This window comes from Malaclemys terrapin, chromosome 5, assembly GCF_027887155.1.
Source record: "Malaclemys terrapin pileata isolate rMalTer1 chromosome 5, rMalTer1.hap1, whole genome shotgun sequence".
NCBI classification, from domain to species: domain Eukaryota; kingdom Metazoa; phylum Chordata; order Testudines; family Emydidae; genus Malaclemys; species Malaclemys terrapin.
This window is the reverse complement of record NC_071509.1, coordinates 131,479,578-131,502,771: the sequence shown is the minus strand read 5'-3', so window position 1 is coordinate 131,502,771 and position 23,194 is coordinate 131,479,578. Positions and strand designations below refer to the sequence as shown.

The window sequence follows — 23,194 nt, the reverse complement described above, 5'->3', positions numbered from 1 at the left end:
ATTCGTGTCACTTTTGCACAGAGATGGATTGTTTTTAAATTGATCATTTAATACCATATTAAGTGTTTTTAATGCTGGCTGAGTGTTTGCTCCTTGCCTTTAATTAAGGAAATCAGCAATTCCTATCTTCTCCCTTTCAAACGGGGGTTAAAAAAGCCATGTTACTGCCATTATGGTATTACAAAACACTTTCCTCAGATTTGATGTAAAATAATTTGTAGTACAAGGCTCTGTCACTGGAGAATTTAATATTCCTTTAAAAGGAAGACCACTCAGCACTTATACACTGCCTTTTCATGTTTAGCATGTGGGTAGCCTGTGCCACTCAGGAGGTTTAGATGATCTGGTGGTCCATTCTGGCCCTAAACTCTATGACACTTCCCAAAGGTGTACTTTCTTTAAAAGGCAGAAGGAAAAACCCTGACAGTTCTTTTTAAAATGCACATTCAGCTAAGTACCATTTTAAATAAAATCACTTTACAGTCATCCCAATTTTGACCCAAGTTTTTAAATCCGAGCCCTTCAAATAGGACATTAAAGTGTCACAGCAGTGGAAGTGAGAAAGCACTGATGTCAGACACGACACCAGCACATTTTAAGAGAACACTGAAGTCTGCAACTACCCTGCCGACGGATAAAAGACATTTGCAGCAGACTAGAATGACATCTCACCTACAGATAAAGAAAATTAGCCATAAGTTGAAAAAAAAATGGATGGTAAACATGCTGGTAGATTTACTAGTGTCAAGCTATCAAATGTTAGAAAGATGGTAATATGCAAAGACCCTCCTATTAGACCATTTAAGGTAGGTTCTACTGCATTTATATTGAATCAGGACTTGAGAGTTTATCCAAGCTGTACTACAGCATATTTAATAGTATACAAAGCATAACAGAGAATTAAAACTAGAGAGGAGCTGAAATAGAAATCTTTTATCTGAACCCTCTCAAAATTTGAAGGTTCACATAAAAACCAGAATTGGAACCCAAATCCCTACTGCTATTTACTATTTGTATTGTGGCAGCACTGAGGGCTTTGTCCATATCTGGGCCCTCCCCCCCCCCCACCCCCATGTGCTAGGTGCTGTACAGATACAAAACAAAACAGGACAGTCCCTGCCCCAAAGAGCTTACACTTTAAGTAATCACTCCTAATTTTGCAACAGCAAAATCAAAGTCTGTGGAGGTTTTGAAGACACAAAAATGCAGCTTCCCCTTCTATTGTGCAATTTCAACTAAGCTAAGTTATCAAAACAAATTAACAAAGTACATTCTGTGGTGATTTTTCCTTGCTTATATTTTTTAATTTCACTTGTTCATTTATACTATATTTAAAAAAAAAAAATCAATCAATCAGTAATTCACAGTCTCCCATTGTTACTGCAAAATGAGTGATGTTTTGAGTGAAGCAAAATTAAGGGTAGCATTTTATGACATTACACAACTTTTTCCCCCAAATGTGTGATAACACAAATACACTGACATCACAGCAGGGGAAAGCAAAAGAAAAAGAGGTTTAGCAAAAATGGCAAATGGTTTTAGGGGTTGGGAAGTTTTTTTTACTAAAGTTTCTCTTGTTGCAAAGTCCCTAATTAAGTTCCCCATGTTTCTCTGATCCATGTGTACAGACGTTTATGTAGATAACTCCCCTTAACACTGATGAGATCCAGAGACATAAATTTCCAGTGTAACAGAGAATTCTGTTCTAGTCGGGTTCCAATACTGCATCCATCTGCATGGTATCCCTAAAGTAGATGGATACAGGGTGGGGGGAAACTTGCGGAAATGCAGGCCACAGTCACCTACATACCTGAACCCTGTCAGAGTGCCCCTCCTTCTTTACAGTTTTAACTGAGTTGCCAAACTTGAAATCAAGTATCCTCCGCCCCACTATGAAGTCAGAGCTACTACTGGCTTGAGGGGAGTTAGAGAGGCAAGATCTTATCACAAGGGATAAGGTGGAGCTTTACTTTTTCCCTTGTTCCAAAACAAGTTAAGTAATCTGCATGTCTCTCATATCTAGATTCCTGACTTAGTGGAATTTTAGGAATACGTCACTACCTTTTAAGAAAAGAATGTACTGTGCCGTCGATAAATGGGGCTGCTTTTCTTTTTAGAAAAACTTGACCCTGGAGCTCCGTTTGTTCCTCATTCTCACAATAATGCTTATATTTTCCCATTCTCTGAAATGGAATTGGGAAGTAACCTCATTAAAACATGCTGAGCCATATTTCCGAGAATCTCTATACGACATCAGCCAGCTGCCAACAAAGCAGCTCTTCATAACAAAAATGTATTGTAGTTATTACCTATGCCCTTTTGATATTAAAGCAAGGTAGGCAGGTAGCATTTACCCATTAACATCAGAAGTGAAATGATAACTTCTTCATGACAATCAGCAGGAAATGGCCAGATACACACACAGATCTTAAATTATCTTCAAAGTCTGGGGACATGCCATAGAGACACATGCTCTCATATAATTCCCATTAGTGTTACTGTTACGGGTAGATTAGGCACATGCATGTGTGGTGTGTTCTTGGTTAGGCAAATGCAACATATACAAGGCCAACACATATGAATAATTATTTATATGGCAAAGTGCCCAAAATGTGCCCGGTGCTGTCAAAGCACATACGAAAAGGACAACCCATGCCCCAAAGAACAGCAGAGGCGAAGTGGCAACTTGAAGTCTTTTCACATTAGCACACCTGTTCCTATTCCGATACAATGGCAGTTGCTACACTGCAAGTACTCAAAACTTTACATGTGCTAGCTTCCTTAACTAGTTATCTGGGGGTGTTTAAGAAGTTTCATTGTAGTACCTAGGCACTGCCATTAATGAGAACAAGGGAGTTAGTTATACAACCCAAAGTTTGAGTCTATCAAAAGGCTCAGACCTGGAGTTACAGTTCCCAGTCTCCTGTGCTGAGGAATTATATAAACACTTCATCTCTTTTCACCTACTCTTACTCCCTGCCCCCAGCAAGGTGATAACAATTGGACTGTGATTCTTTAATGATAGATCATATTTGCATATTCACCTGGAAAGAATATTAAAGAAGGGTCAGATAGAAAATCAGAGTCTTAACAGCCACTCAAAACCCTTCTATTTTTAATACACCTTGAGGGGGTTGGCATGACCTTTTGCTGCTCTGCTCCTTACCGTTATAACTGTGTTTTATTATCGGGGGAGGCTAGAGGGCAGGTTTTATTTACATTGTTTCCACCTGCAGTTACAGGATTTGTCACCATTTTAGGCTTTAAAATATGGAGAAACGTTTAAAGAAAAAATTACATGTTTACGTTCCATGCTAAGGCTTTCACACCTGTGGGGTCAGTATCCTCTAACAGGAGACCCTCTCACCCCAACCCCTATAGACAGTAAATGGCCTAGTTAAAACCAACAGGGTGGTTTTTATAGCCATGGAGCACAGCTGACATAGTTGAGGAAACAAAACACTGTGCTTCTCATATCTGGCAGTTTCCTGGCTATTTTTTGAAATGATTATTTTGAATTGCTGGAAGCTTGATAGTTGCATTCAGAGACCCAATCACTGTATTTTGCAGATATTTTCTAAAACTATTTTCATAGTTTGGAGGGAGTTACATAAATATATTTAGTTTATGCAAAAGAAAAAATTTCAGATGCTCTTGTTCATTTCTTTAAATATGGAGCAACTCTTGGCCTAGTTAAACAGGTCCCTTTTCTCACAGAAAGTCATGGCCTGTATTTCTTCTAAGCCGAAAGAATCCCACAGAAAATGATCCTCTTAGTGCCCGGAGTCTGGCACCCAGAGGCCAGCACTCAATACCGACTCAGCTGGGATCATTTTGTGCAAGGGTCTCCTCCATTTGTGATGCCTGCCAATGTATGCCATACAAGGTGCAATATTGATTCGTAAGTGCTGTGAAATGCATTTATATAAAAAAACCACACAGCATCTCATGGCTATCCTGTGGAGGCATGTGAATGTTATTTTGGAAATAAAGAAAGAACAGCAGCAGCACAAAGAGAGTCCCATTTTCAAAGTGAGAGTTAAGCTGTAAAAAGTCAGGTCTATGCTAATTCTGGCTGCCGCCATTTCAATCATTTTTAAGCTTAATTGTTCAGAAAAAGAACTATCCCTTTTCACTGAATCTGCCTGTGGCAATTTGTTTTGCTCCAATATATAAATATTAAATTTTAAAGACACACACATTAACCCAAGAAATATAGATCTCTTACCTTCCACTTCTTCTTCGTCGCATACATGCTTAAGGAAGGAAGCCCCTCTGTCCAGCACCGCCTCATCCTCCATTCTGTAGTAATAGAAAAGAAAAAAAGAGTGCTCAGACTTCTCCTGGAGTGAGCTATTTGAACCAGCCCAACTCCTGGGCAGGTTAACCTGCAAACTATTGTTCATGTTATTGGGTGGGTGCTGGTGCTCTTCTTTCCGTGTCTGCTGTTCCTTCATGCAGCTCCTTTTGAATGGCGTTTGGTATTAAGCTGGTCCCACGTAGCTCAAACTCTAACCTTGAGAGGGCATCAGTGGTGGCAGGTGTGAGAAAGGTAATCCCAGCTCGGAGTCTTTTCTTTAAAAAAAGAGACGCACATAGTAGTTTGGTGCGTCTATACACTAGCCGATAGCTTGTGGAAATCCGGTTTCACTTAAAAGCTCTTCTAAAACACACTGCCCGTAGAACCACCTACACAAACAGACACACATAATGCATACAGACAGACAGACACACACACATTCTCATGCACGGTGAGAGACAAGGCGCCAGCCAGCCTCTTAATACCAGTAAAGCACACTTCTCTGTGGAGAGGCAAGCTTTGTGTCACATGTTGGCCTTACGGAAATCTGACATCTGAGGATTATCCAGAGACCAAGCTACAGCAAGTCAGGCCATCACAGCAGTAATTCGTGTGTGCAGGCCATTCATTCATGTATTGATTTTCTAACTTTCTTTCTTTCACTTCTCTCCCCCTTTCCTTCTCCCCTCAACTCCCATTTGTTCCTAATTTTATAACAATGCCAGGAAGCCCTCCTGTTCCATTAAATGTGATTTTCACTATACAATTTCACCACTAAATAAGATCACTGAAACTTCCCTAGTGAGTGTTTGTAAACCTACTTCTGACTAGCAAATATCAAGAGTTACAGTCAAAATTAAAGGAAGCCTGCAACATACTATGCTAACTACTTTAATTATATTTAATGTCGATAAGTAAACATTTGTCAACCTTTACCATTCTTAGGTTAGGGAAACCATTCAGTGCTAATTGTCAAATAGGAGTTCTTAATTTACACACTGCAAACAGCACTGAAGTCAATGAGGCTTTTCAGAGCACGTAATGCTGCAGAACTGGGGCCTAAAGTTTTCTTCCAACTGTGAAAGACAAGTGCATTTGGGAAATAATTGCAACCCTCCTGCAAAGGCTCAGAGGGCCAGCCCAAAGTGGGAGAATCCCTAGAGAACATACTAACACATTATCAGGTCTTCTAATCATGCCCCCCAAAAGGGTGCTCTAAAAGCAAAAGCAGCTACCAGTAAATTGATTTAGATCTTCAAGAGCTCAGGGTAATCTTGCGCATATAGAGACCTAGCGAACAAATTTGTTTATTAGGGTGTCTGCTTTGTTACAAGATGTCAAGCTTTCTCTGAGCAAAAACCATTCCAAGAATTTTATAAGCCAATAAGCTTCATAATTCCCCCTCGTCTCTCCATTTTCCAGCTAACAGTTTACCAGCAATTCTCCCATCAACAGTTGTGTTTTCCTCCATCTTGGACTCTGTTAGTAACAGCCACATTATTATAGCCTTTAGCTATTAGTTTCCAGCTAAGAAAAGTTCACTTCGCACAGCAGATACCCGAATATTTCATATAGGGGGAGGGGCAGAGGAGAGGGGGCCAGATTCAAAACCAGTAAGTGAACACCCACAGTGCATTTGTTTCTTCTGGACTACTGTACAGCAATAAGTACTAGAGCACCATCTGACATGTTTAATTCTAGAGATGAGCCCAAACCAACACCCCAGATCCTGGCACCCACAAAGTTTGGATCCAATTCTGAACTTTGCAGCACAGGCCCACCTCTAGTTAGTACAGTCTGATGGTTTCCTCACATACTGTATGTAGCAGGTAACCAGAAGTCTGTTCTGGAGGATAAATTCCTATTATTTTACAATGTATGAACATTGCACCATTTTACAAGCTGCTGTTCCCCTGCACGATGATATAAGATTTAACATTCTCTACAAGCTAGCATTAGCAGCTACAAATACAAAGCCAGCACACATGCACAAAAGCCTTGCCCCAGAGTTCACATTTATTAAATTATTCAACACTATTTGCGCAACTTTTGTTACGCAGACAAAGGAACTGATTCGATGGCTGGTCGTCTAAGTGCAATGGGTGAGAGAGAAAGAGTGTAAAATAAACTGTTTTTCTTTTTAAGCAGCATAGCAGTTGCTTGCTATAAATGCAGCTGAAAACATCTGGAACAGATGGCACTGAATTTTCAGACCAAATAGAAACCTAATGCACATGTATTTCTCCCTTGATTACTTCACAAAACGGCTATTCTTACAGAGGCTTCCTCACAAACTGCTCTGCCAATATGTCAAAGGATAAGATCCTCTTTTAAAGAAGCAATATCAATTCATTTAGGACTCAGATTGTGTGCGCTTATGAATGTGTGTTATAAACATAACATCAATAGGAATATTTTCAAAAATTCTTTCCAGTCCAGTTTTAAACATTGCCCCACTTCCCAAACATTGCAGTATTGTGGTAATGTAGTGTAACCAAAGAGTGACAGCGACTAGGGGGGGAAAGAACAGAACTGCCCACAAGGAGTGAAATGCAAACAAGGTGAATGAATGATAAAGGGAAGATTTAGTTTTTAAAATGCTATCTAAAACAGCATATGCAACACTGGCAAGTTTGGGGCTTTTTAAATATGGTTTTAATCAGACAGTCCCTTTAAGCTACTTTGAGTGACCACTGCACCATTACATACAGATCTCATAAGAAACATCATGAAAATCTTCAGCTGTAAGAAGTTTTATTATGAGAGGGAGAGAAACATCTCCCTCCACTTCCCCTCAGGTGTCCCCCTCCAGCTGCTGATTGACTACACAGCTTTTCCAAGAGCAGCATTACCAGCTGCTAATCAGCGAGTGACAAGCCACCAGCAGACAAACTGCAGTGAACAGCTGTCTTTAGACATTACTGTTAAAAGGCACCTGCATTACACAGTTCAGGACAAAAACTCACACTCTCATATCTTTAGCATTTTATATGCTTTTACAATAACAGCTTCTAGTTTCAGAGGATCCTTAACTATTTACAGCATATTTCAACGTTTATGCTTTCACCAAAGCATGCAGAGGGAGATACAGATTGAATGGCCAGAACTAGTACTTCAGTTGCCTTGGCTATCATCATCATCATCATCATCCCCGGAGGCACATGGCCTCCTTGCAAATTGAGCAGCACCTGGATCCATCTCTGGAAAGAGGCTTAAGGTGGTCAGATGGTAAACTCTGTTTATGTCCATCACTGTCACGTCCCCAAAGCTTTCAACGCCCACCTGATCACCAGCCATGTAGCAGCATTCCTTGGTACACATGCTTCAGAATCTGCTGGGCTTCCCGTCTAATAATATGTCCACAACAAGAAAACCATCAAAGCCAAACCAGTGCTGATGGAGGCAGTGGCTGAGTTTGGCTTCAAATATCCTAATTTCTGATCTTGTCCTGCCACTTGATATGGAGCAGCTAACAAAGTCAACAAGAATCACAGAATCATAGAATCTCAAGGTTGGAAGGGACCAAAAACATAAATCCAGTGTTCTTCAGCCTTCGTCGGAGCCCATGTTCACTGCCTTACAACAGAGTTCGTATAACGGTGGTTCTACAGATCCTCAGCTTCACAGCGAGTTTGATGTCACAACGCCCCCAACAAAGGCCGTTGAAGGGCCTAAAACATGGCGGCAGCTGCTTCTATACAAGCATCCACATCTTTTCTTCCAGCACTATGACGCTGCCCAAATATCGGTGCCTCACCCGGATAGGCTGATACTGAGCTGACTGCAATGCAGAGCTGGAGGCCACTTGATGATAATGGGTAGGGGTTCAAACCATTGTTTATCGCTCAACCAGATCAGCTGCAACAATTCGCCAGACAATGTCGCTTGTATATTCAGGATCTCAGAGCAGAATGGTTTCCTATCTGGGAGTGCAGCCAGACTGTATTCTGTCACAATCATTGTTCAATACCACCATTCAATGATTGATGGATAAGCTTGAGGCAGCAGCTGTCAGTGGCACTGAGCTGACGGCCTTGGCTCCCAGCCTTGTGTTTAATCCACTGGGAGACTAGCAATTACATCCAGAGGCACACCTCCTGACTGACTTTTCTGCCCTTCTCAGATTGTCAAAAGACTCCCTCTGGCCAAAATTTGGCACGAAAGATGCATTGCAAATTTTCACCAAAAAAATGTTCAGACTCCTAAAAAATATATTTGGGCGGGGGGAGAAAAGCTAAATTTGGGACAGCAGTTGCACAAAGAAATAAAACTGGTGAAAATCTTCAAGAGTTTTATTGAAGATGTGGAAAAGGGGGAGAATTGTGTATCGTCATACCAGCATACCGTGGCTGCTAGGTAGAGCAAGCTGCCCTGTCCCATGGTGGAGAAAGCTGGAGCTATTGGATGGAACAGTCTTAGTCCTGAGAGAGGAAAGGGTCTCAACTCTAAGATAGAAGAGTAAGAGTGGAGTAGGCTTGCTATCCCGGTAAGGTCATGCCATATGGGTGGGCCTAACTCTGACATCAATAGCAATCGCTAGAACTGGGAAGAAAATTTTCTTCATTTTGACTTACAATGTTTTGTGTCAGTTGTTGAAGACCAAAAAAAGTCTATCCGTTTTCCATTTTCAGTTTCTAGATTTGGGGAAACCATTTTCTAATGGGAAAAAATTCGGGGCAAAAAAAGTCAACCTGTTTGACTTCAGTGGGAGCTGAGCCGGCCAATGCTGAGCACTTCTGAAAAATGCCACCCTATATAAATGAGATTTTGACATAAGTCCATCATCATATCAAGATACAACATCCAGCTCAGGCAGTAATGTACCTTCCCCTGCTGAGTGCTAGAATCCACGGGAACCCTCTAGTAGTCAATTTAGAAGCAGGACTGACTAGTCTAAAGGGAGTCTCAGCCTCTCCTAAATCCATAAGAATGGTGGCTACAACATAGGGTCAAGAGGGCACGGTGGTTTAACAGTGGGCAAAAGGAAAAGTTGGAGGAAGGGAAGTAGTGCAAAGTGGAGGGAAAACCTGAGAAGGTTTTGCTATTCCAAAAAAAGCAGAGGACGTCCCAAGGGATAATCAGGTAAGTCAGGCTCCCTACTCTGCGTAGTTCTCAGTGAGACTGAAGTCATGCCAGGGGAAGCACCTCAGAAAGTTCAGTTCCACTATGATCAAACCCGACTTATTTCCTAAAGGACATGCAGTGACTCAATATTAATTTGTTTAATGGATTTTTGTTGTTTTGAAACTACCACAGAACTCTTGTTCCTTGCCTCTGACTGCTCTTCTTTTTAAGTTTCTTTAGTGGTCTCCACTTTGCACATTATATTCTAAAGCTCCTGCCAAGGATGGTCTTGTTGTTAAAATACCTAACTAGGAGGAGATGCAGATTTTGGATGGAATTCAAAAGTTTCCGAGAGAGTTAGGAGCACAAGTCCCAACTGACATCTTCTTGAGTGACCCTGAACAAAGCAAACTTAACCTCTGGGCTTGTCTACACTTATCAGGGGATCGATGTGCGGTGATCGATTTAGTAGATCTAGTGAAGACCTCCTAAATTGACCACCAATCGCTCTCCCGTTGACTCCTGTACTCCACCGGATTGAGAAGAGTAAGGGGAGTCAGCGGGAGAGCATCTCCCATCAACATCGCGTAGCGTGGACCCTGTGGTAAGTAGACCTAAGCTACACCGATTGGAGTTACGCTATACACGCAACTCAAATTGTGTAGCTTAGATCTATTTTTCCTTTTAGTGTAGACAAGGCCTCAGACAGTTTCCCCAGCACTAACCTAGGGAAAATTCATGCCCAACTCACAGTAATGTAGTGAGGCTTAGAGTATATAACATGTTCTGAGATCACCATTTGAAAGTTACTATAGCACTGAGAAGTATTACTTTTTCTCTATTGTATTTGTCATACTACTCACAGTTTAGGTCTACAATTTAGGAATCACTGCTCAGTCTACAACGCAAGAAAGGAATCTTCTTAAAAATTAAGACAATCTGTTTGAATGTTTGTTTCTATACAATAGGACACATTTAGAACCTCTGGCTCAGAAAGCCTGCCTAATATACTAATGGAAATCACTTTCAAGGTCTGGAAAGTTTGCGAGATGCAGAACAGGTCTGTTTAATACAAACGTCAGAAGTTATAGTGGGAAGGTGAAGACTGAAGGAAGGTTTCTAAAACCGGTTTTAAAGAAAAAGGTTGTTTCTCTACAAAATACAGAACAACTAAACAGATGGAGTGCTGCCACCTTTTGGCTATATAGCCTAAGCACAGAGGCGGTGAAGAATGTGTTTTATGCAAATAAGCCATGCTACAGCAAAAGTACTTCCTTGTTACATGTTTAATTGAAATGGTTTATTGTAAAGAACTTAATTCAGTCTTTCACACAGAGTAATCAACACTAGTGCTTTTTATACCTTTCTAATTTATGACAAGAGAGAAGATGACTATTGTGATAAGAAGAGCAGAAAAGCGGATGTGATAGCACTGGTTATCAGATTGAGACACAACCAACGCAAGTTCATAAATGTGCAACATTGCTAGAGAACACAGATAATAAATGAGAAGTTTCCGATATGACTTTGTTATTCTTCCCATTTTAAACATGTTTTGAAATTGGGAAGAAACCCAAATAAAGCTTTAGACTTAATGTAGAGACATTCAGCCAGTTCAAACAACCTATGTGGGTAGCACACAGTTCTTCCAATGAGAGAACCAAGTTTAAAATAGCAATCCCTTTGCAGTCAATGAAGTCAGCAGGGGTTGAAACCATGAAAAGGCTCCAAGGAGGAAAGGGGATTGTGAACATCAAGTCACTTAATAGCAATGCCTATTGGCCAAAACAAACGACATTAGGAGAACTCTGGAAGGAGGTCAGTTCAGCACTGACTGTGAAACATGGACTCCCAACCCTAAGAAATAAGACCTCTACTCACTGCCAAATGAGACCTGTATACAGAAAAGTGGAATTGGGTAACAAAGCCTGTACTGAAGCCTGCACCTTCATAAAGGCCATTTGCTTTGCAGGGCCTAGATTACATTAATATGCTAGATCTTCTTTTCCTAGAATTTCCATCATTGATGGGGAGGCTGGGGAATCTAACATTTGAGAAAACAGTATGTCCTCTGCAGAAGCTAACCTTGCCCTCTACTATTCATACACAGCTTTCAACTGAAGTGTCTGCTTCCTTTAGAACAACGTCTCAGTCCCGAGGGCAGCTGCCTTCAGACTATATCAGTCTGCAGACTTGGAATCCCCTTGGACTCAGGGCTACTGGCTATCCGAACACCAACAGCAGCAAAAGACACCCCTCTTCCATTTGCAACTGCCCAGCAGATAGCATCCAATCTTCTTGGATCAGAATGGCCAGCTTTGTGCCCAATCACTCGTGACCTCTAGGCTTTTGCTTCTCATATATATGGCTGACACCACATATCCTGAACAGACTACAGCTAGTACAACACAGATTGCCACGAGCACATCACCAAAAAACCACTCCCCGCACTGGCTCCTCCATGGGACCAGACCTGGCTACCCGACCACTACTCCTTCCATGACAGCTACATTCCACTGGAACAATGAAACTGTTAACCAGTGCAGGAGGTTCATCAAAGTGAGACACACAATTGTCACTGGAGCGGGACCCAGATTCTTGCACTTCCTTCTCCTAAAGAGGCGAGTCACTCTGGCCCACATCACTCCCAGAGCTGAATGCAAAACCATAGTGATTTGACTGAGCTTTTCCTCATTCTGTTACCCACACAAACAAACAAAAAACCCTGCAAACTAATCAAGCTGTTTCTTCCAAAGGCTAATAAGGAAGAAAGAGAAAAGTTATTTCTACTTTTAAATATCTGGGAGGGGTTCAGATACTAAATGGAAGGGGAGATTAACTAGATTAAATCCTAATGAGGAATTGATTACCTTGCAGCCCGTATCTGAATTTTTGTTGAGGAAAAATATATATATATACACATAATGTGACCAGTTCCTCACAGGGTTCATTTTGTCTTCTTTTCTCAACAGAAATTCACATATGGGCTACAAGACATGAAGTATGAGCTGCTCAATCTCTCTTCACTCTGAATGGCCTGGTTTGTGGGTTTATAAATCAGATAGTTCTGTTAAATGTATTTTTCCCTTGGTTATAAAACAATTTACTTGTGTACGCTCTCAGCAAGAGGCTATGATCAGCAGGGACAGAAAAAACTTGTCCATTCTACTCCAGAGCGGTCCCCAACTATTCTATTCTTCTTTACGAATACAAAGCTAGCTCCCTTTCAAAAGTAACTCTTGATAATCTACTGGGTTGAAGTCCTAAAAAACACACCTTTCTGCTATGGGAATAAGGGATGGGATAACAGCATAGCGCACTGTACTTGGACTTAGGAGAGCTAGGTTCAACTACCAGCTCAGCTTCAGATTTCTTGTGTCATCTTGGCCAAGTCACTTCAGCTTCCTTGTGCCTCAGTTTTCCCATCTGTAAAATGGGGGAGTCCATTTCACAGATCTTATCCTTTTGATACCGCTGTGAGATACAGAGGTCCTCAGATACTACAGGGAGCCATTAAGTATCTAGTGAGATACTCCAACTTGTCTAGAAAATGTAACTAAAAACGAAACAAAAAAATCTAAGAGGTTTCATGTATCCTGTACAGGAAAAGGCGGAGATGGCAGAGCCAAAGCAACTCCAAAGTAGCATGGACTATTTTTATTTCATAGTAATTATTAAATATGGACCCCCATCTCATTGCTTCCACAACAGTTGTTGGTGTATGTCACCAGGATGCAGTGAATGCACTTGCTGATCGGTGTGGCAGAACTCCCTCTGTGGATCACGTCTTTGCCCAAAGGGAATGTGACGCCTTGGAGACTCACCTTCCTTTTCGGTATATACCACATAAATGTGTTGGTCACGTACACGTATCACAATGAACAGTGCAGACGGCTGGTAAAGGGGCCTTTATGTTACCATAAGAACAGCCATATTGGATCAGACCAATGGTCCATCTAGCCCAGTATCCTGTTTCTGACAGTGGCCAATGACCGATGCTACAGAGTGAGTGAACAGAACAGGACAATTTATCGAGTGATCCATCCGGTCATCCAGTTCCAGCTTCTGGAAATCACAGGTTAAGGGACACCCAGAGCATGGGATTGCATCTCTGACCATCTTAGCTAATAGCTATTGATGGACCTATTCTCCATAAATTTATCCAATTCATTTTTTAATCCAGTTATACTTTTGGTCTTCACAACATCCCCAGCAATAAGCGCTACACGTTGACTGTGCGTTGTGTGAAGTAGTACTTCCTTATATTTGTTTTAGATCGGCTGCCTATTCATCTCATTGGGTGACCATGGTTTGTGTGTTATGTGAAGGGTAAATAACACTTCCTTATTCACGTTCTCCACACCCTCAATAGATTCATAGATTCTAGGACTAGAAGGGACCTCGAGAGGTCATCTAGTCAAGTCCCCTGCCCTCATGGCAGGACCAAATACTGTCTAGACCATCCCTGATAGACATTTATCTAACCTACTCTTAAATATCTCCAGAGATGGAGATTCCACAACTTCCCTCATGATTTTATAGACCTCTATCATATCGCCCCTCATCTTGGAAAAGAAACAACTGAACAGTCACAGTCTTTTTCATCTCCCCTCATAGGAAAGCTGTTCCATACACTTAGTCATTTTTGTTCCCCTTCTCTAACTTTTCCAATTCGAATATATCCTTTTTGAGATGGGGTGACCAGAACAGCTTGCAGTATTCAAGATGTGGGCGTACCATGGATTCACATAGGGGCATGATGATACTGTGTCTTAGGAACATTTTGGAAAGGGATAGAAAATAATAATGTTAGCTTTTTTGACTGCTGCTAAACATTGAGCACATGTTTTCAAGGAACTATCCACAATGACTTCAAGATCTTTCTTGAGAGGTAACAGCTAATTTAGACCCCATTGTTTTTACACACACACACACACACACACAGGATTATATTTTCCAATATGCATTACTTTGCATTTATCAACAATTAATTTCATCTGCCATTTTCTTGATCAGTCACCCATTCTTGTGAGATCGCTCTGTAACTGTTCGCTGTCTGCTTTGGACTTAACTATCTTGTCTAGTTTTTGTATTGTCAGCAAAGTTTGCCACCTCACTGTTTGCCCCGTTTTCCAGCTCATTTATGAGTACAGAATGAGCAAAGCACTGGGGTAATATGGTCTTTTCAAAAGACCCGCATGAATCAGATTATGCCCAATGTTTTCACGCACTCAATTGTCACTTTCATTATAGTTTAGCCATGTCAACTTTACTTCAGTAAAGGATACCACAAGGGGCAATCAACCAAATGGGCCAGCCCAAGATGGATTTGTCCAGGACACAAAATACTCCAGATTACTAGTTCATGTTCAGTTTCATTCCCTTAGTCTTCATAAAATGGTGACAACAACGCAGTATTAGTCATATACCCTTCGGTATTTAAATATACAGCTTTCACATAAGATTTGGATCTTAATATTTTCTTCAGTTTTTTCTCCTATCATGTAACTGTGGATAAATCAAGTTCAATTTCAAAAGGAAAAAAAAATGAACATTTAGCAAGGTTGCATTTCTTAGAAATGGTCTTCTCCAACAACTTACACCAGTGCCTATTCATTCTATTCTAACATTCTTCTTGTCACTGTAGTCTCATAAGCCGGTTATTAGGACCTACTGCAAATGCAAACCAAATCTATGGTCTGAATAACATTAACACTAAACAGGACACAAAGGACAGTGAAAGGTCAGTTTTGTGATTATCTTCCACTAGGGAAAATTCTCCAACCTGCCATTTTTTTGAAAGGGGGTGGGTGGGGGGAGAGATTATATGCTCGGTATCACCATGTTACACTGTTATTTAGATCAATTAAAGTGGTTTTAGAATCACTGATCACATCTTAAATTAACTTTATTTAAAATTGACAGTCAAGGCACACTACTACTTCATGAAATGTTTGACCTCATCGAGCTGTTGGGGGGAAAATCTTGAACATGTTAGTTACTAATTTTTTATGAAAGAAAAACAATTTGACAATATAATTTTTTTTTACATAATACAAAAAGGAAGTGAATGCAGAAAAGTTGAGATAGAATAAAAATACGAGTTACACTGGGTGATTTTTTTTTTTTTAAATATAAGTCATTTCATTCCATTTAGCCAAACTTTGCTCAAATACTTGAGGAGCTCATCTAATACTGACAATAAATCATTCCACTTCTCTTAATTCCTTTATTCTGGTCAGCCACACTTCTATAGCTGGTGTCTTTCTGCAGTCATAGGGAGAGATTCTGCAACTCTTACTCACATGGAATAATACCTTAATCTACACATGGTGCAATCTATCCGTGTGAGAGATCAGAATCTGGACCCGACTCGGCAGACTACTCAAGCGTATGCAACTTTAAGCATATACTTATGACCCATTAATAAGCACTGCCTCAGTGCACTGCTGAATCGGGGACCTGACTAACAGTGATTAAATACATTCAGTGGCTGCAGTCACAAAAACTCTAAAGAGGTATTGTCTTTATAATTTCAGTATATCAGGGCATTTGCCGGACACCATAGTAATAGGAATTATTAGAAGTATATTTTGGCAAAATAGTGGTACTGATCATTTAAAGTTCCCAACTGGTCAGATAAGTAGGTGAAATATTTGCACATTTAAGGACATAATATTTATTAACTATACATTTTATGAATGGCTCCATTCTGGTCTACAACAGTATAGGTTTTTTGTAGCTTAAAGTATCTGTGGGGAATAGAAGTTTCTCAACATGCAATATGGCCAGTTTATAAAACCATAATTTCTTAGTCATTTTTAATTTTAAAAAAATAAGATACAAGAATCTGCTGGTTTATCTTTGGAATTATCTGGCAAGATTTAAAAAAAAAAAAAAAAAAAAAAAAAAAAAAACACGATTATTTTTGCCGCAGGTTAAGAGAAAACCTCCATGAAATATAAAAAGCAACTGAAACAACAGTAGAAGAGATTTTAAGTTATTAAATTTAATATTTCAAGTAAGTTGTATAAAAACACAAAACTAACTGTTGACCAGTGAGTAGTTGTGTAGAAAGGGGCTGATTCTCCACTGTTTCACTTATTCCTACATTACACCGGGGTAAATGACTACATAAAATGTTTACACCACTCATGTTTTAAATCCAATCACTGGGACCAAATTTCAGTTGGTGTAAATCAGCATAACTCCAGTGTCTTCAAAGGTGCTACATCATTTATACCATGTTAGCATCTGGCCCACTCTGTGATTACACCTGATGTAAAGCAGTGGAGAATCAGGCCTACATATTAATATTTCAGTGTAATCTGCAAGATTTCATATTTGGTTATCTAACCAATTGTGTGTGCAGTGATTTTTTAATTTTCCTCCCTCTAGCTTTCTGCCTTTAAGGAGATGCATTTCAAGCATGGCCAAATGAGGTAAGGTTGATGGGGTGAGAATGGCACCTCAATTTCAACTGTGGGAAGCTCTCAAGACAAATACTGCTCAGATTAACTTGGTTGGAAAGACGACTTTGTAAAATCTTAGCACTAGATCAAAAACAGTTGGGGAAAAAAGACAAGTAGTGAACTAGAGGAAGACTGACATAGGAAAGATGACCTTGGGTCATGATAGTATGGATTGTTGCCCTAATGTAAGAAAATAAGGCATGACGAAGACGAATTTCCCCATCTCCTGCAACTCAAAAAGGAAGTATATTCACACACTCCAGGTCAGACCAGCACAGAAAAAATACCACAAGCCATACCATCCAGAAGAATCATTTTGTCTCTCAACAATTCTGAGTATTTAACAAAATACTGACTATCCTTATGTTAACCTCAAATCCCAGGGGATTCAAAATGTACCTAATATGAATAATATGCATCAGGACACATTCTGATCAGAAGTCACCTAATGAAATTAATAGGCAGTAGGTTTAAAAAAATAAACCTGGAAGTACTTCTTCATACAACACACAGTCAATCTGTGGATCTCGTTGCCAGGGGATGTTGTGAAGGCAAAACTATAACTGGGTTCAAAAAAGAATTAGATAAGTTCATGGAGGATAGGTCTGAGATGCAACCCCATGCTCTGGGTGTCTCTAGCCACTGCCTGCCAGAAGTTGGGAGTGGACGACAAAGGATAGCTCACTCAATAATTGCCCTGTTCTGTTCATTCCCTCTGAAACACCTGGATTGGCCACCATCGTGAAACAGGATACTGAGCTAGACTGACCATTAGTCTGACCCAGTATGACCATTCTTATGTTCTCAGGCAATCTGTCTGCTGCATCACCACAGATTTATGATAAATTTCAAGAGTAGCAGCATATGCTCATCTCAAACCCTGCATCACCTGTGAGTTCAGATCAGCCCAAAAGTGCTTCTGCCCCTACAGAGTTTTGGTAAGCTTTCACCAAATCAAACAGACTAGAAATCATCCCATTCAAAGCCTGCTACAGCTAATTGGCACAATGGATCTCATGTACGAAATGCGTCCCTGCGCAAAGTGTCACCTGAGAATTCCACAGTGGTTCACACTAAAGCACTGAGGACTGCCCAGTGCCACCAGGAGAACAAAATACCCATCTCAGCCACAGTACCCTCCTCTCCAGGCTGATGGCTACTGGAACAGCTGATCACCCAGGGGATTATACACCAAACCTGACCATGGGAAACTGTAATAATGAACTGTAACCTCAGCAGCATGGACACCCAACTAGAGATACACTTCATTCAGGGGCTGAAAGCAGACACCAAAACAGCAGCATCATAAAAGACGACTGGAGCTACAAGCAACAAGACCAATGATTTCATACACTATTCAACAGAACTGCTAGTGTTGGATAAGTTCACTGCCATCTTAAATGTAAACTGACAAGTGGACATAAGAAGACTATTTTGGTGTAGGAAGCAGAAAGACTCTTCATGTAAGCAGAGAAACAACTCTTGTCCTTAGGTACTTCCATGATACGGTGATAGGAGCAATATACTGTCAGGACCTAGCTAGATATTCACATGTGGTGCACATAGGGTGACCAAACAGCAAGTGTGAAAAATTGGGACAGGGGGTGGGGGGGGGTAATAGGAGCCTATATAAGAAAAAGACCCAAAAATTGGGACTGTCCCTATAAAATCGGGACATCTGGTCACCCTAGGTTCACATAACAGGCACGCAGAAGCAGAGCGCTAATGTGCTGAGCAAGCACAACACAGTGATGGGCAAATGAACCCTCACAACAACAAGACCTTCCTCTAAATCAGTGTTTCTCAATCTTTTTGATATCAGGGACTGGCTTGCTGCCTTCCTAAACTGTGTCTAAAAGCATCCACAGCCAACCGGTACATGTTGTTTCTGCTAATTGTTACTGCCAAGGAGTGTGAGGAAAATGAAAGGCAGCCAAGTGATACTCCTTACCACGCTAGCCCAGGAGGCCTGAGTTCTCCACAAAGTAATCCAGGCGTCAGTGCAAGGACTAATGGGCTTGCGGACCAGGCCAAACACTACAGCGGTCAGAACTGCCAGATACAGATATGAGAAATCACAGCTCTGAGAATGAAGCGTATGTATTTGAAATGGAGAGCATCTGTATCCTACATTTCCAGAGGATTTATATTTAGGTTCTTGTAGAAACTTTACAGCTATTCAAGCGAGCTGGTCTGAGGAACAGGTCCCTATTAATGCTGATGTTAAGCTAGCTGCAACTGCTTCCAAACTCACAGGATGACCGGTCCATATGCACAGATTTTCCCAACATGCCTGCAAACTTTTCTCCAGAGGGGAGATCCCTGCTTTGCAGTGGGACACACAGCCCTCATTTCCAGCCATGGAAGGGCCTGAAATTTGAAATCAGGACATTTTAAGTCTAGAAAGATTATTTTAAGTCATTTTAAAATGCTTTTAATAGTTTTCTGAGCCCTGTATGGTAGGACCCACAATTCTACTTTAGAAACGGCGAGTGGGGGGGGGGGCGGGTGACATTAAAAAAAAAAAAATTCACAATACATTTAAAAAACGCACTAAAACAGCATTTCTGAAACTGTGATACAGGTACCACTGGTGGAACCTGGGCAATAGGGAAATGGTATGCAGGTTGATTTAAAGTACAATGTTAGAATAAGAACCCACTATAACAACACTGATTAAAATTGTAAAGGTGGCCGGGCCAAGTACTTTTGAGTTTTAAGATGTGACAAAATAGGTCTTCAAGTCTGAGAACCACAGTTCTAAAAAAATTATGAAATATTCTTTTCTATAATCCATATGGCATATACAGAACACATGATGGTGCAAAATGATGCTTCCATTTCTATCCTTGGAGAGCCAGGGAAATATTTCCCTGGCATGTTGATTACAAAGAAAGTGGCAACTCTCTGAAGATGTTGTGTTTGGAATGTTACAATAACTACCAAGGAAATGGGTTAGTGGGTTGGGGGCAGGTCATGCAGTCAGAAGTGCGTGATCACCACTTAATTGGCATGAACTGGTATAACTTGCTCATGGTCTTGCCACACAAATAATTAATCGGATCATCCCAATCTCATAACAATAAAATCTTTTATACCACTAGCCACAGATATCTAAATATTGGGCACCCAGAAGTTCATTCCCACAAATTTCAACTGGCCATCTTTCCCTTGGAACCTACTTTAAGAATAGAGGGGGGAGATTTTGAAAGGGACAAATGAGAACTCTGTTCCCCACTCCAACTGGACGTCAATGGCATTTGGATGCCTAATTTCGTGCTTTTGAAAATATCAAGAGAGGCAAAAATTACCAACAGGTGACTTTGGCGGAGACATATGCATCTTAAAATGCCAGTTGCAGGTAACGCCCTGAAATTTGTTGCCAGATTATAGCCAACTATGCTCCAGCTGAGCTTTGTAACACTATATGCCAGTTTCTGGGAGACACCTATTAACAATGAACTGCTTTATAAGGAACATCTAATCGGAATACAGCTGTTTAAAGGTAAAAGGAAAATACTCTAATATAATATTAAATCCTGGTTATCTGTACCCATTATCTTGCATTTGTACTGCTTGACTAAATGGAATGATTATCCTTGGAGTAGAGCCAGAAAAGCTGGATTGATACCACAGCTCAAGACTTCAAATCTATTACTGGAATTTTCAAAGCCAAGTTCTGATCCTGAAAGGTGCTGAGCATCTCCTGGAAGATGTTAAGCAGCCTCTGCTAAGTTGAAGGTGCTCGTCACCTCACAGGATCCGGCCCCAAGAAAATACTAAATCCCTTGTCCTGGTTAACAGAAGACATTTGCAAATGTGAAAAAGCAAAAACAGTGTAAGACAACTGGTTTTACTTGTACAGAAGTCTACCAACCCCAGAGACCCACATATCTCAGCATTACCTGAGGACCACACAGAACTCAGGATGCTCACTAGTGTATACATTTTGAGCGTGATGTGCAAGAGTTGGTATTGCACTGCTTTTTAATAAAAAGTATGATGTACAGTTAATCTTCAGTGAATAGCATGGACTCTGAGTTCCCCTAACTTACTTGTAAAAGCTACAAACAAGACCTCTCTTTATTCAGTCTCTGGAGAAGATATTACAAGATATAGGCTAGGATTTCCACAGAGCGGTTTTTCTGATTCTGTATCTTGAACCAAAATTAATCTTGAACCACTGAACTTTTGATGGAGAGGTGGTGGTGACCCAAGCAAAATTTAAAGAACAAAAAGGCTTTGTTTTGCAATGATGCCTAAGGGCCTATGATTTTGTTCAAGAATCTAGTATGCTGTTCCCATTTTAAAATGTTAAATGATATTCAAAGTTATGTGCCTATTAATTTATGTGTATTGCACATAAAAGTGTATTTTCAGGGTATGGCTTTACTAGAGCTGTATATAAATCAAACTGGACTGTCTGTGATGCAGGATCAGAGAGCATCAAGGGCCCAATTCAAAGCCCAGTGGAGTCAATGTGCTATGGATCATTCTCTGAAGTAACCATTTTGTTATATTTTTATGAAACTGACTTTCAAAGTGGTGCTTTCCCCCTTCTCCCACTTAACATTTTACGATTTTTTTAAAATCACATTTCTGAGACACACAAGTAATTAACCTGATCTCATTAGGCTTTTCTCTTCCTTCACTTTGGATTCAAAACTAAGTTTCTCTAAAAAAGGGTATGTTTTAATCTGTGTAATGCATGATTTTAAAAAGCAATCTATCCTTCCTAATGGATCAGTTTTCAGATTAAAATGTTTTTCATCACTTTTTATGTTAATCCTTTCCAGTTTTGCTAGCTATCCACATTAAACTGAAAAAGGAGAGAGAGAGAATCAGAGTATTGCATTAACTAAAAGGAAGTATATTTCCACATCAAAAATCAAAAAAACAAGACTTTTCTCCTACCACACTAAATGAAATCACTCGACTGAAATGAGAGATAGCACCGGAACACAGCTTCTCCTCAAAAAGGTGTCATAATCCATTTCTGTGGGCAAGTTGCAGTGGGAAAGGTCTAGGTTGGATATTAGGAAAAACTTTTTCACTAGGAGCGTGGTGAAGCATTGGAATGGGTTACCTAGGGAGGTGATGGAATCTCCATCCTTAGAGGTTTTTAAGGCCCACCTTGACAAAGCCCTGGCTGGGATGTTTTTAGTTGGGGTTGGTCCTGCTTTAAGCAGCGGGTTTGACTAGATGACCTTCTGAGGTCTCTTCCAACCCTAATCTTCTATGAGTCTAAGGCTAAATATAAAATACACTGTCCAGCAAAGGCCACAGAAGCTCTGAAAATGTTTTCCATGACTTGGAAGACTGAGGTGTTGTTTGAATCAGATTGTCCTTGCCTCCATAAATCAGACGAGTCCAACAATCATAACTTATATTTCATATTGATCACTGTTAATATTCAGACAAGAGTAGGGAAGGGAGGTGGCCAATACTAATTTTTAACCTCTCTAAACAAAAAAACATGTGTACAGCTATAGGGAAATCTTTATGCAGAGCAAAGTCACAGATCCTAGTGTGCCCTTTCCTGGACATGCATGAGGACTGCTGTGAGGAGAATCAAAGCCCCTGTGCTCCTGGGTGTTTCAAGCTCCTAGCACCCGAACAGAGGCTAGCCACTGCCCCAGTGTCAGCTCCCTAGCCACACGCTCAGCAAGCAGTCCTGCTGTTTGGCAAACCCCCATCCCAAGTGTTGGAACCCGTTGGCCAGCTGCCTAGCACCTCTGGGTGCAGCACTGACCCTTCAGACTCTCCAGAACTTAAACACACCCATCTCCCAGAAGTCCACCCCAAAGGTGCAAAGCTTCTGGATACAGGTTAACTCTGTCAGGGACCCACAGCCATTGTGAGGCAGTCCATCCACCCACCCCAGTCTAACACCTTTATGCTCATTTATACTTAATCATGCAAAGTACAAAATAAAACATCCTAAAACACAATGTCCGTCATTAGCTCACCCATCACTTGAGAGTCCATGGGGGAAATCATGACTGTTCTGTCTGGAAGGTCACCAGATCTTCTGCCCCCCTCACCCCCATCCTGCCCCTGCAGCAGCCTCTCTTATCTTAAGATGTCTCTTTCTCTCCAGTTTCCCCTGTGAACTACTTTATAGACTTCTGCTGGGGGTCACCTGCTTTTTTTTTCAGGCTTTCGGTAATTTTCCACTGCTCTCACATCCCACTCCTTTCAGACAAGAGGAGAAAATGTCTTCTCCCAGCTAGAGCAAACTGGTTGCCCCAAGGTTTTTCTACTTGAATAGATGACTATTGAGCGCTGACCACTCACCATTGTCTCTGGCCTGACAGAGACATGACAACTCTGCTGTCTGATGGCGAATCCACATACA

General features: G+C 40.8%; 1 protein-coding gene across 6 annotated transcripts in view; it reads right to left on the bottom strand.

The window, feature by feature from the left end:
- The window catches only part of SLC4A4 (solute carrier family 4 member 4), a 251,234-nt gene that overhangs the window by 216,839 nt on the left and 11,201 nt on the right, over positions 1-23,194 (bottom strand). For all 6 annotated transcript variants that reach the window (XM_054029025.1, XM_054029029.1, XM_054029024.1 and 3 more), the window contains exon 2: positions 4,229-4,302. In XM_054029025.1, the coding sequence (XP_053885000.1) occupies positions 4,229-4,301 (73 nt within the window). In that variant the 5' untranslated portion in view covers position 4,302. The remainder of the gene's footprint in view (positions 1-4,228; positions 4,303-23,194) is intronic.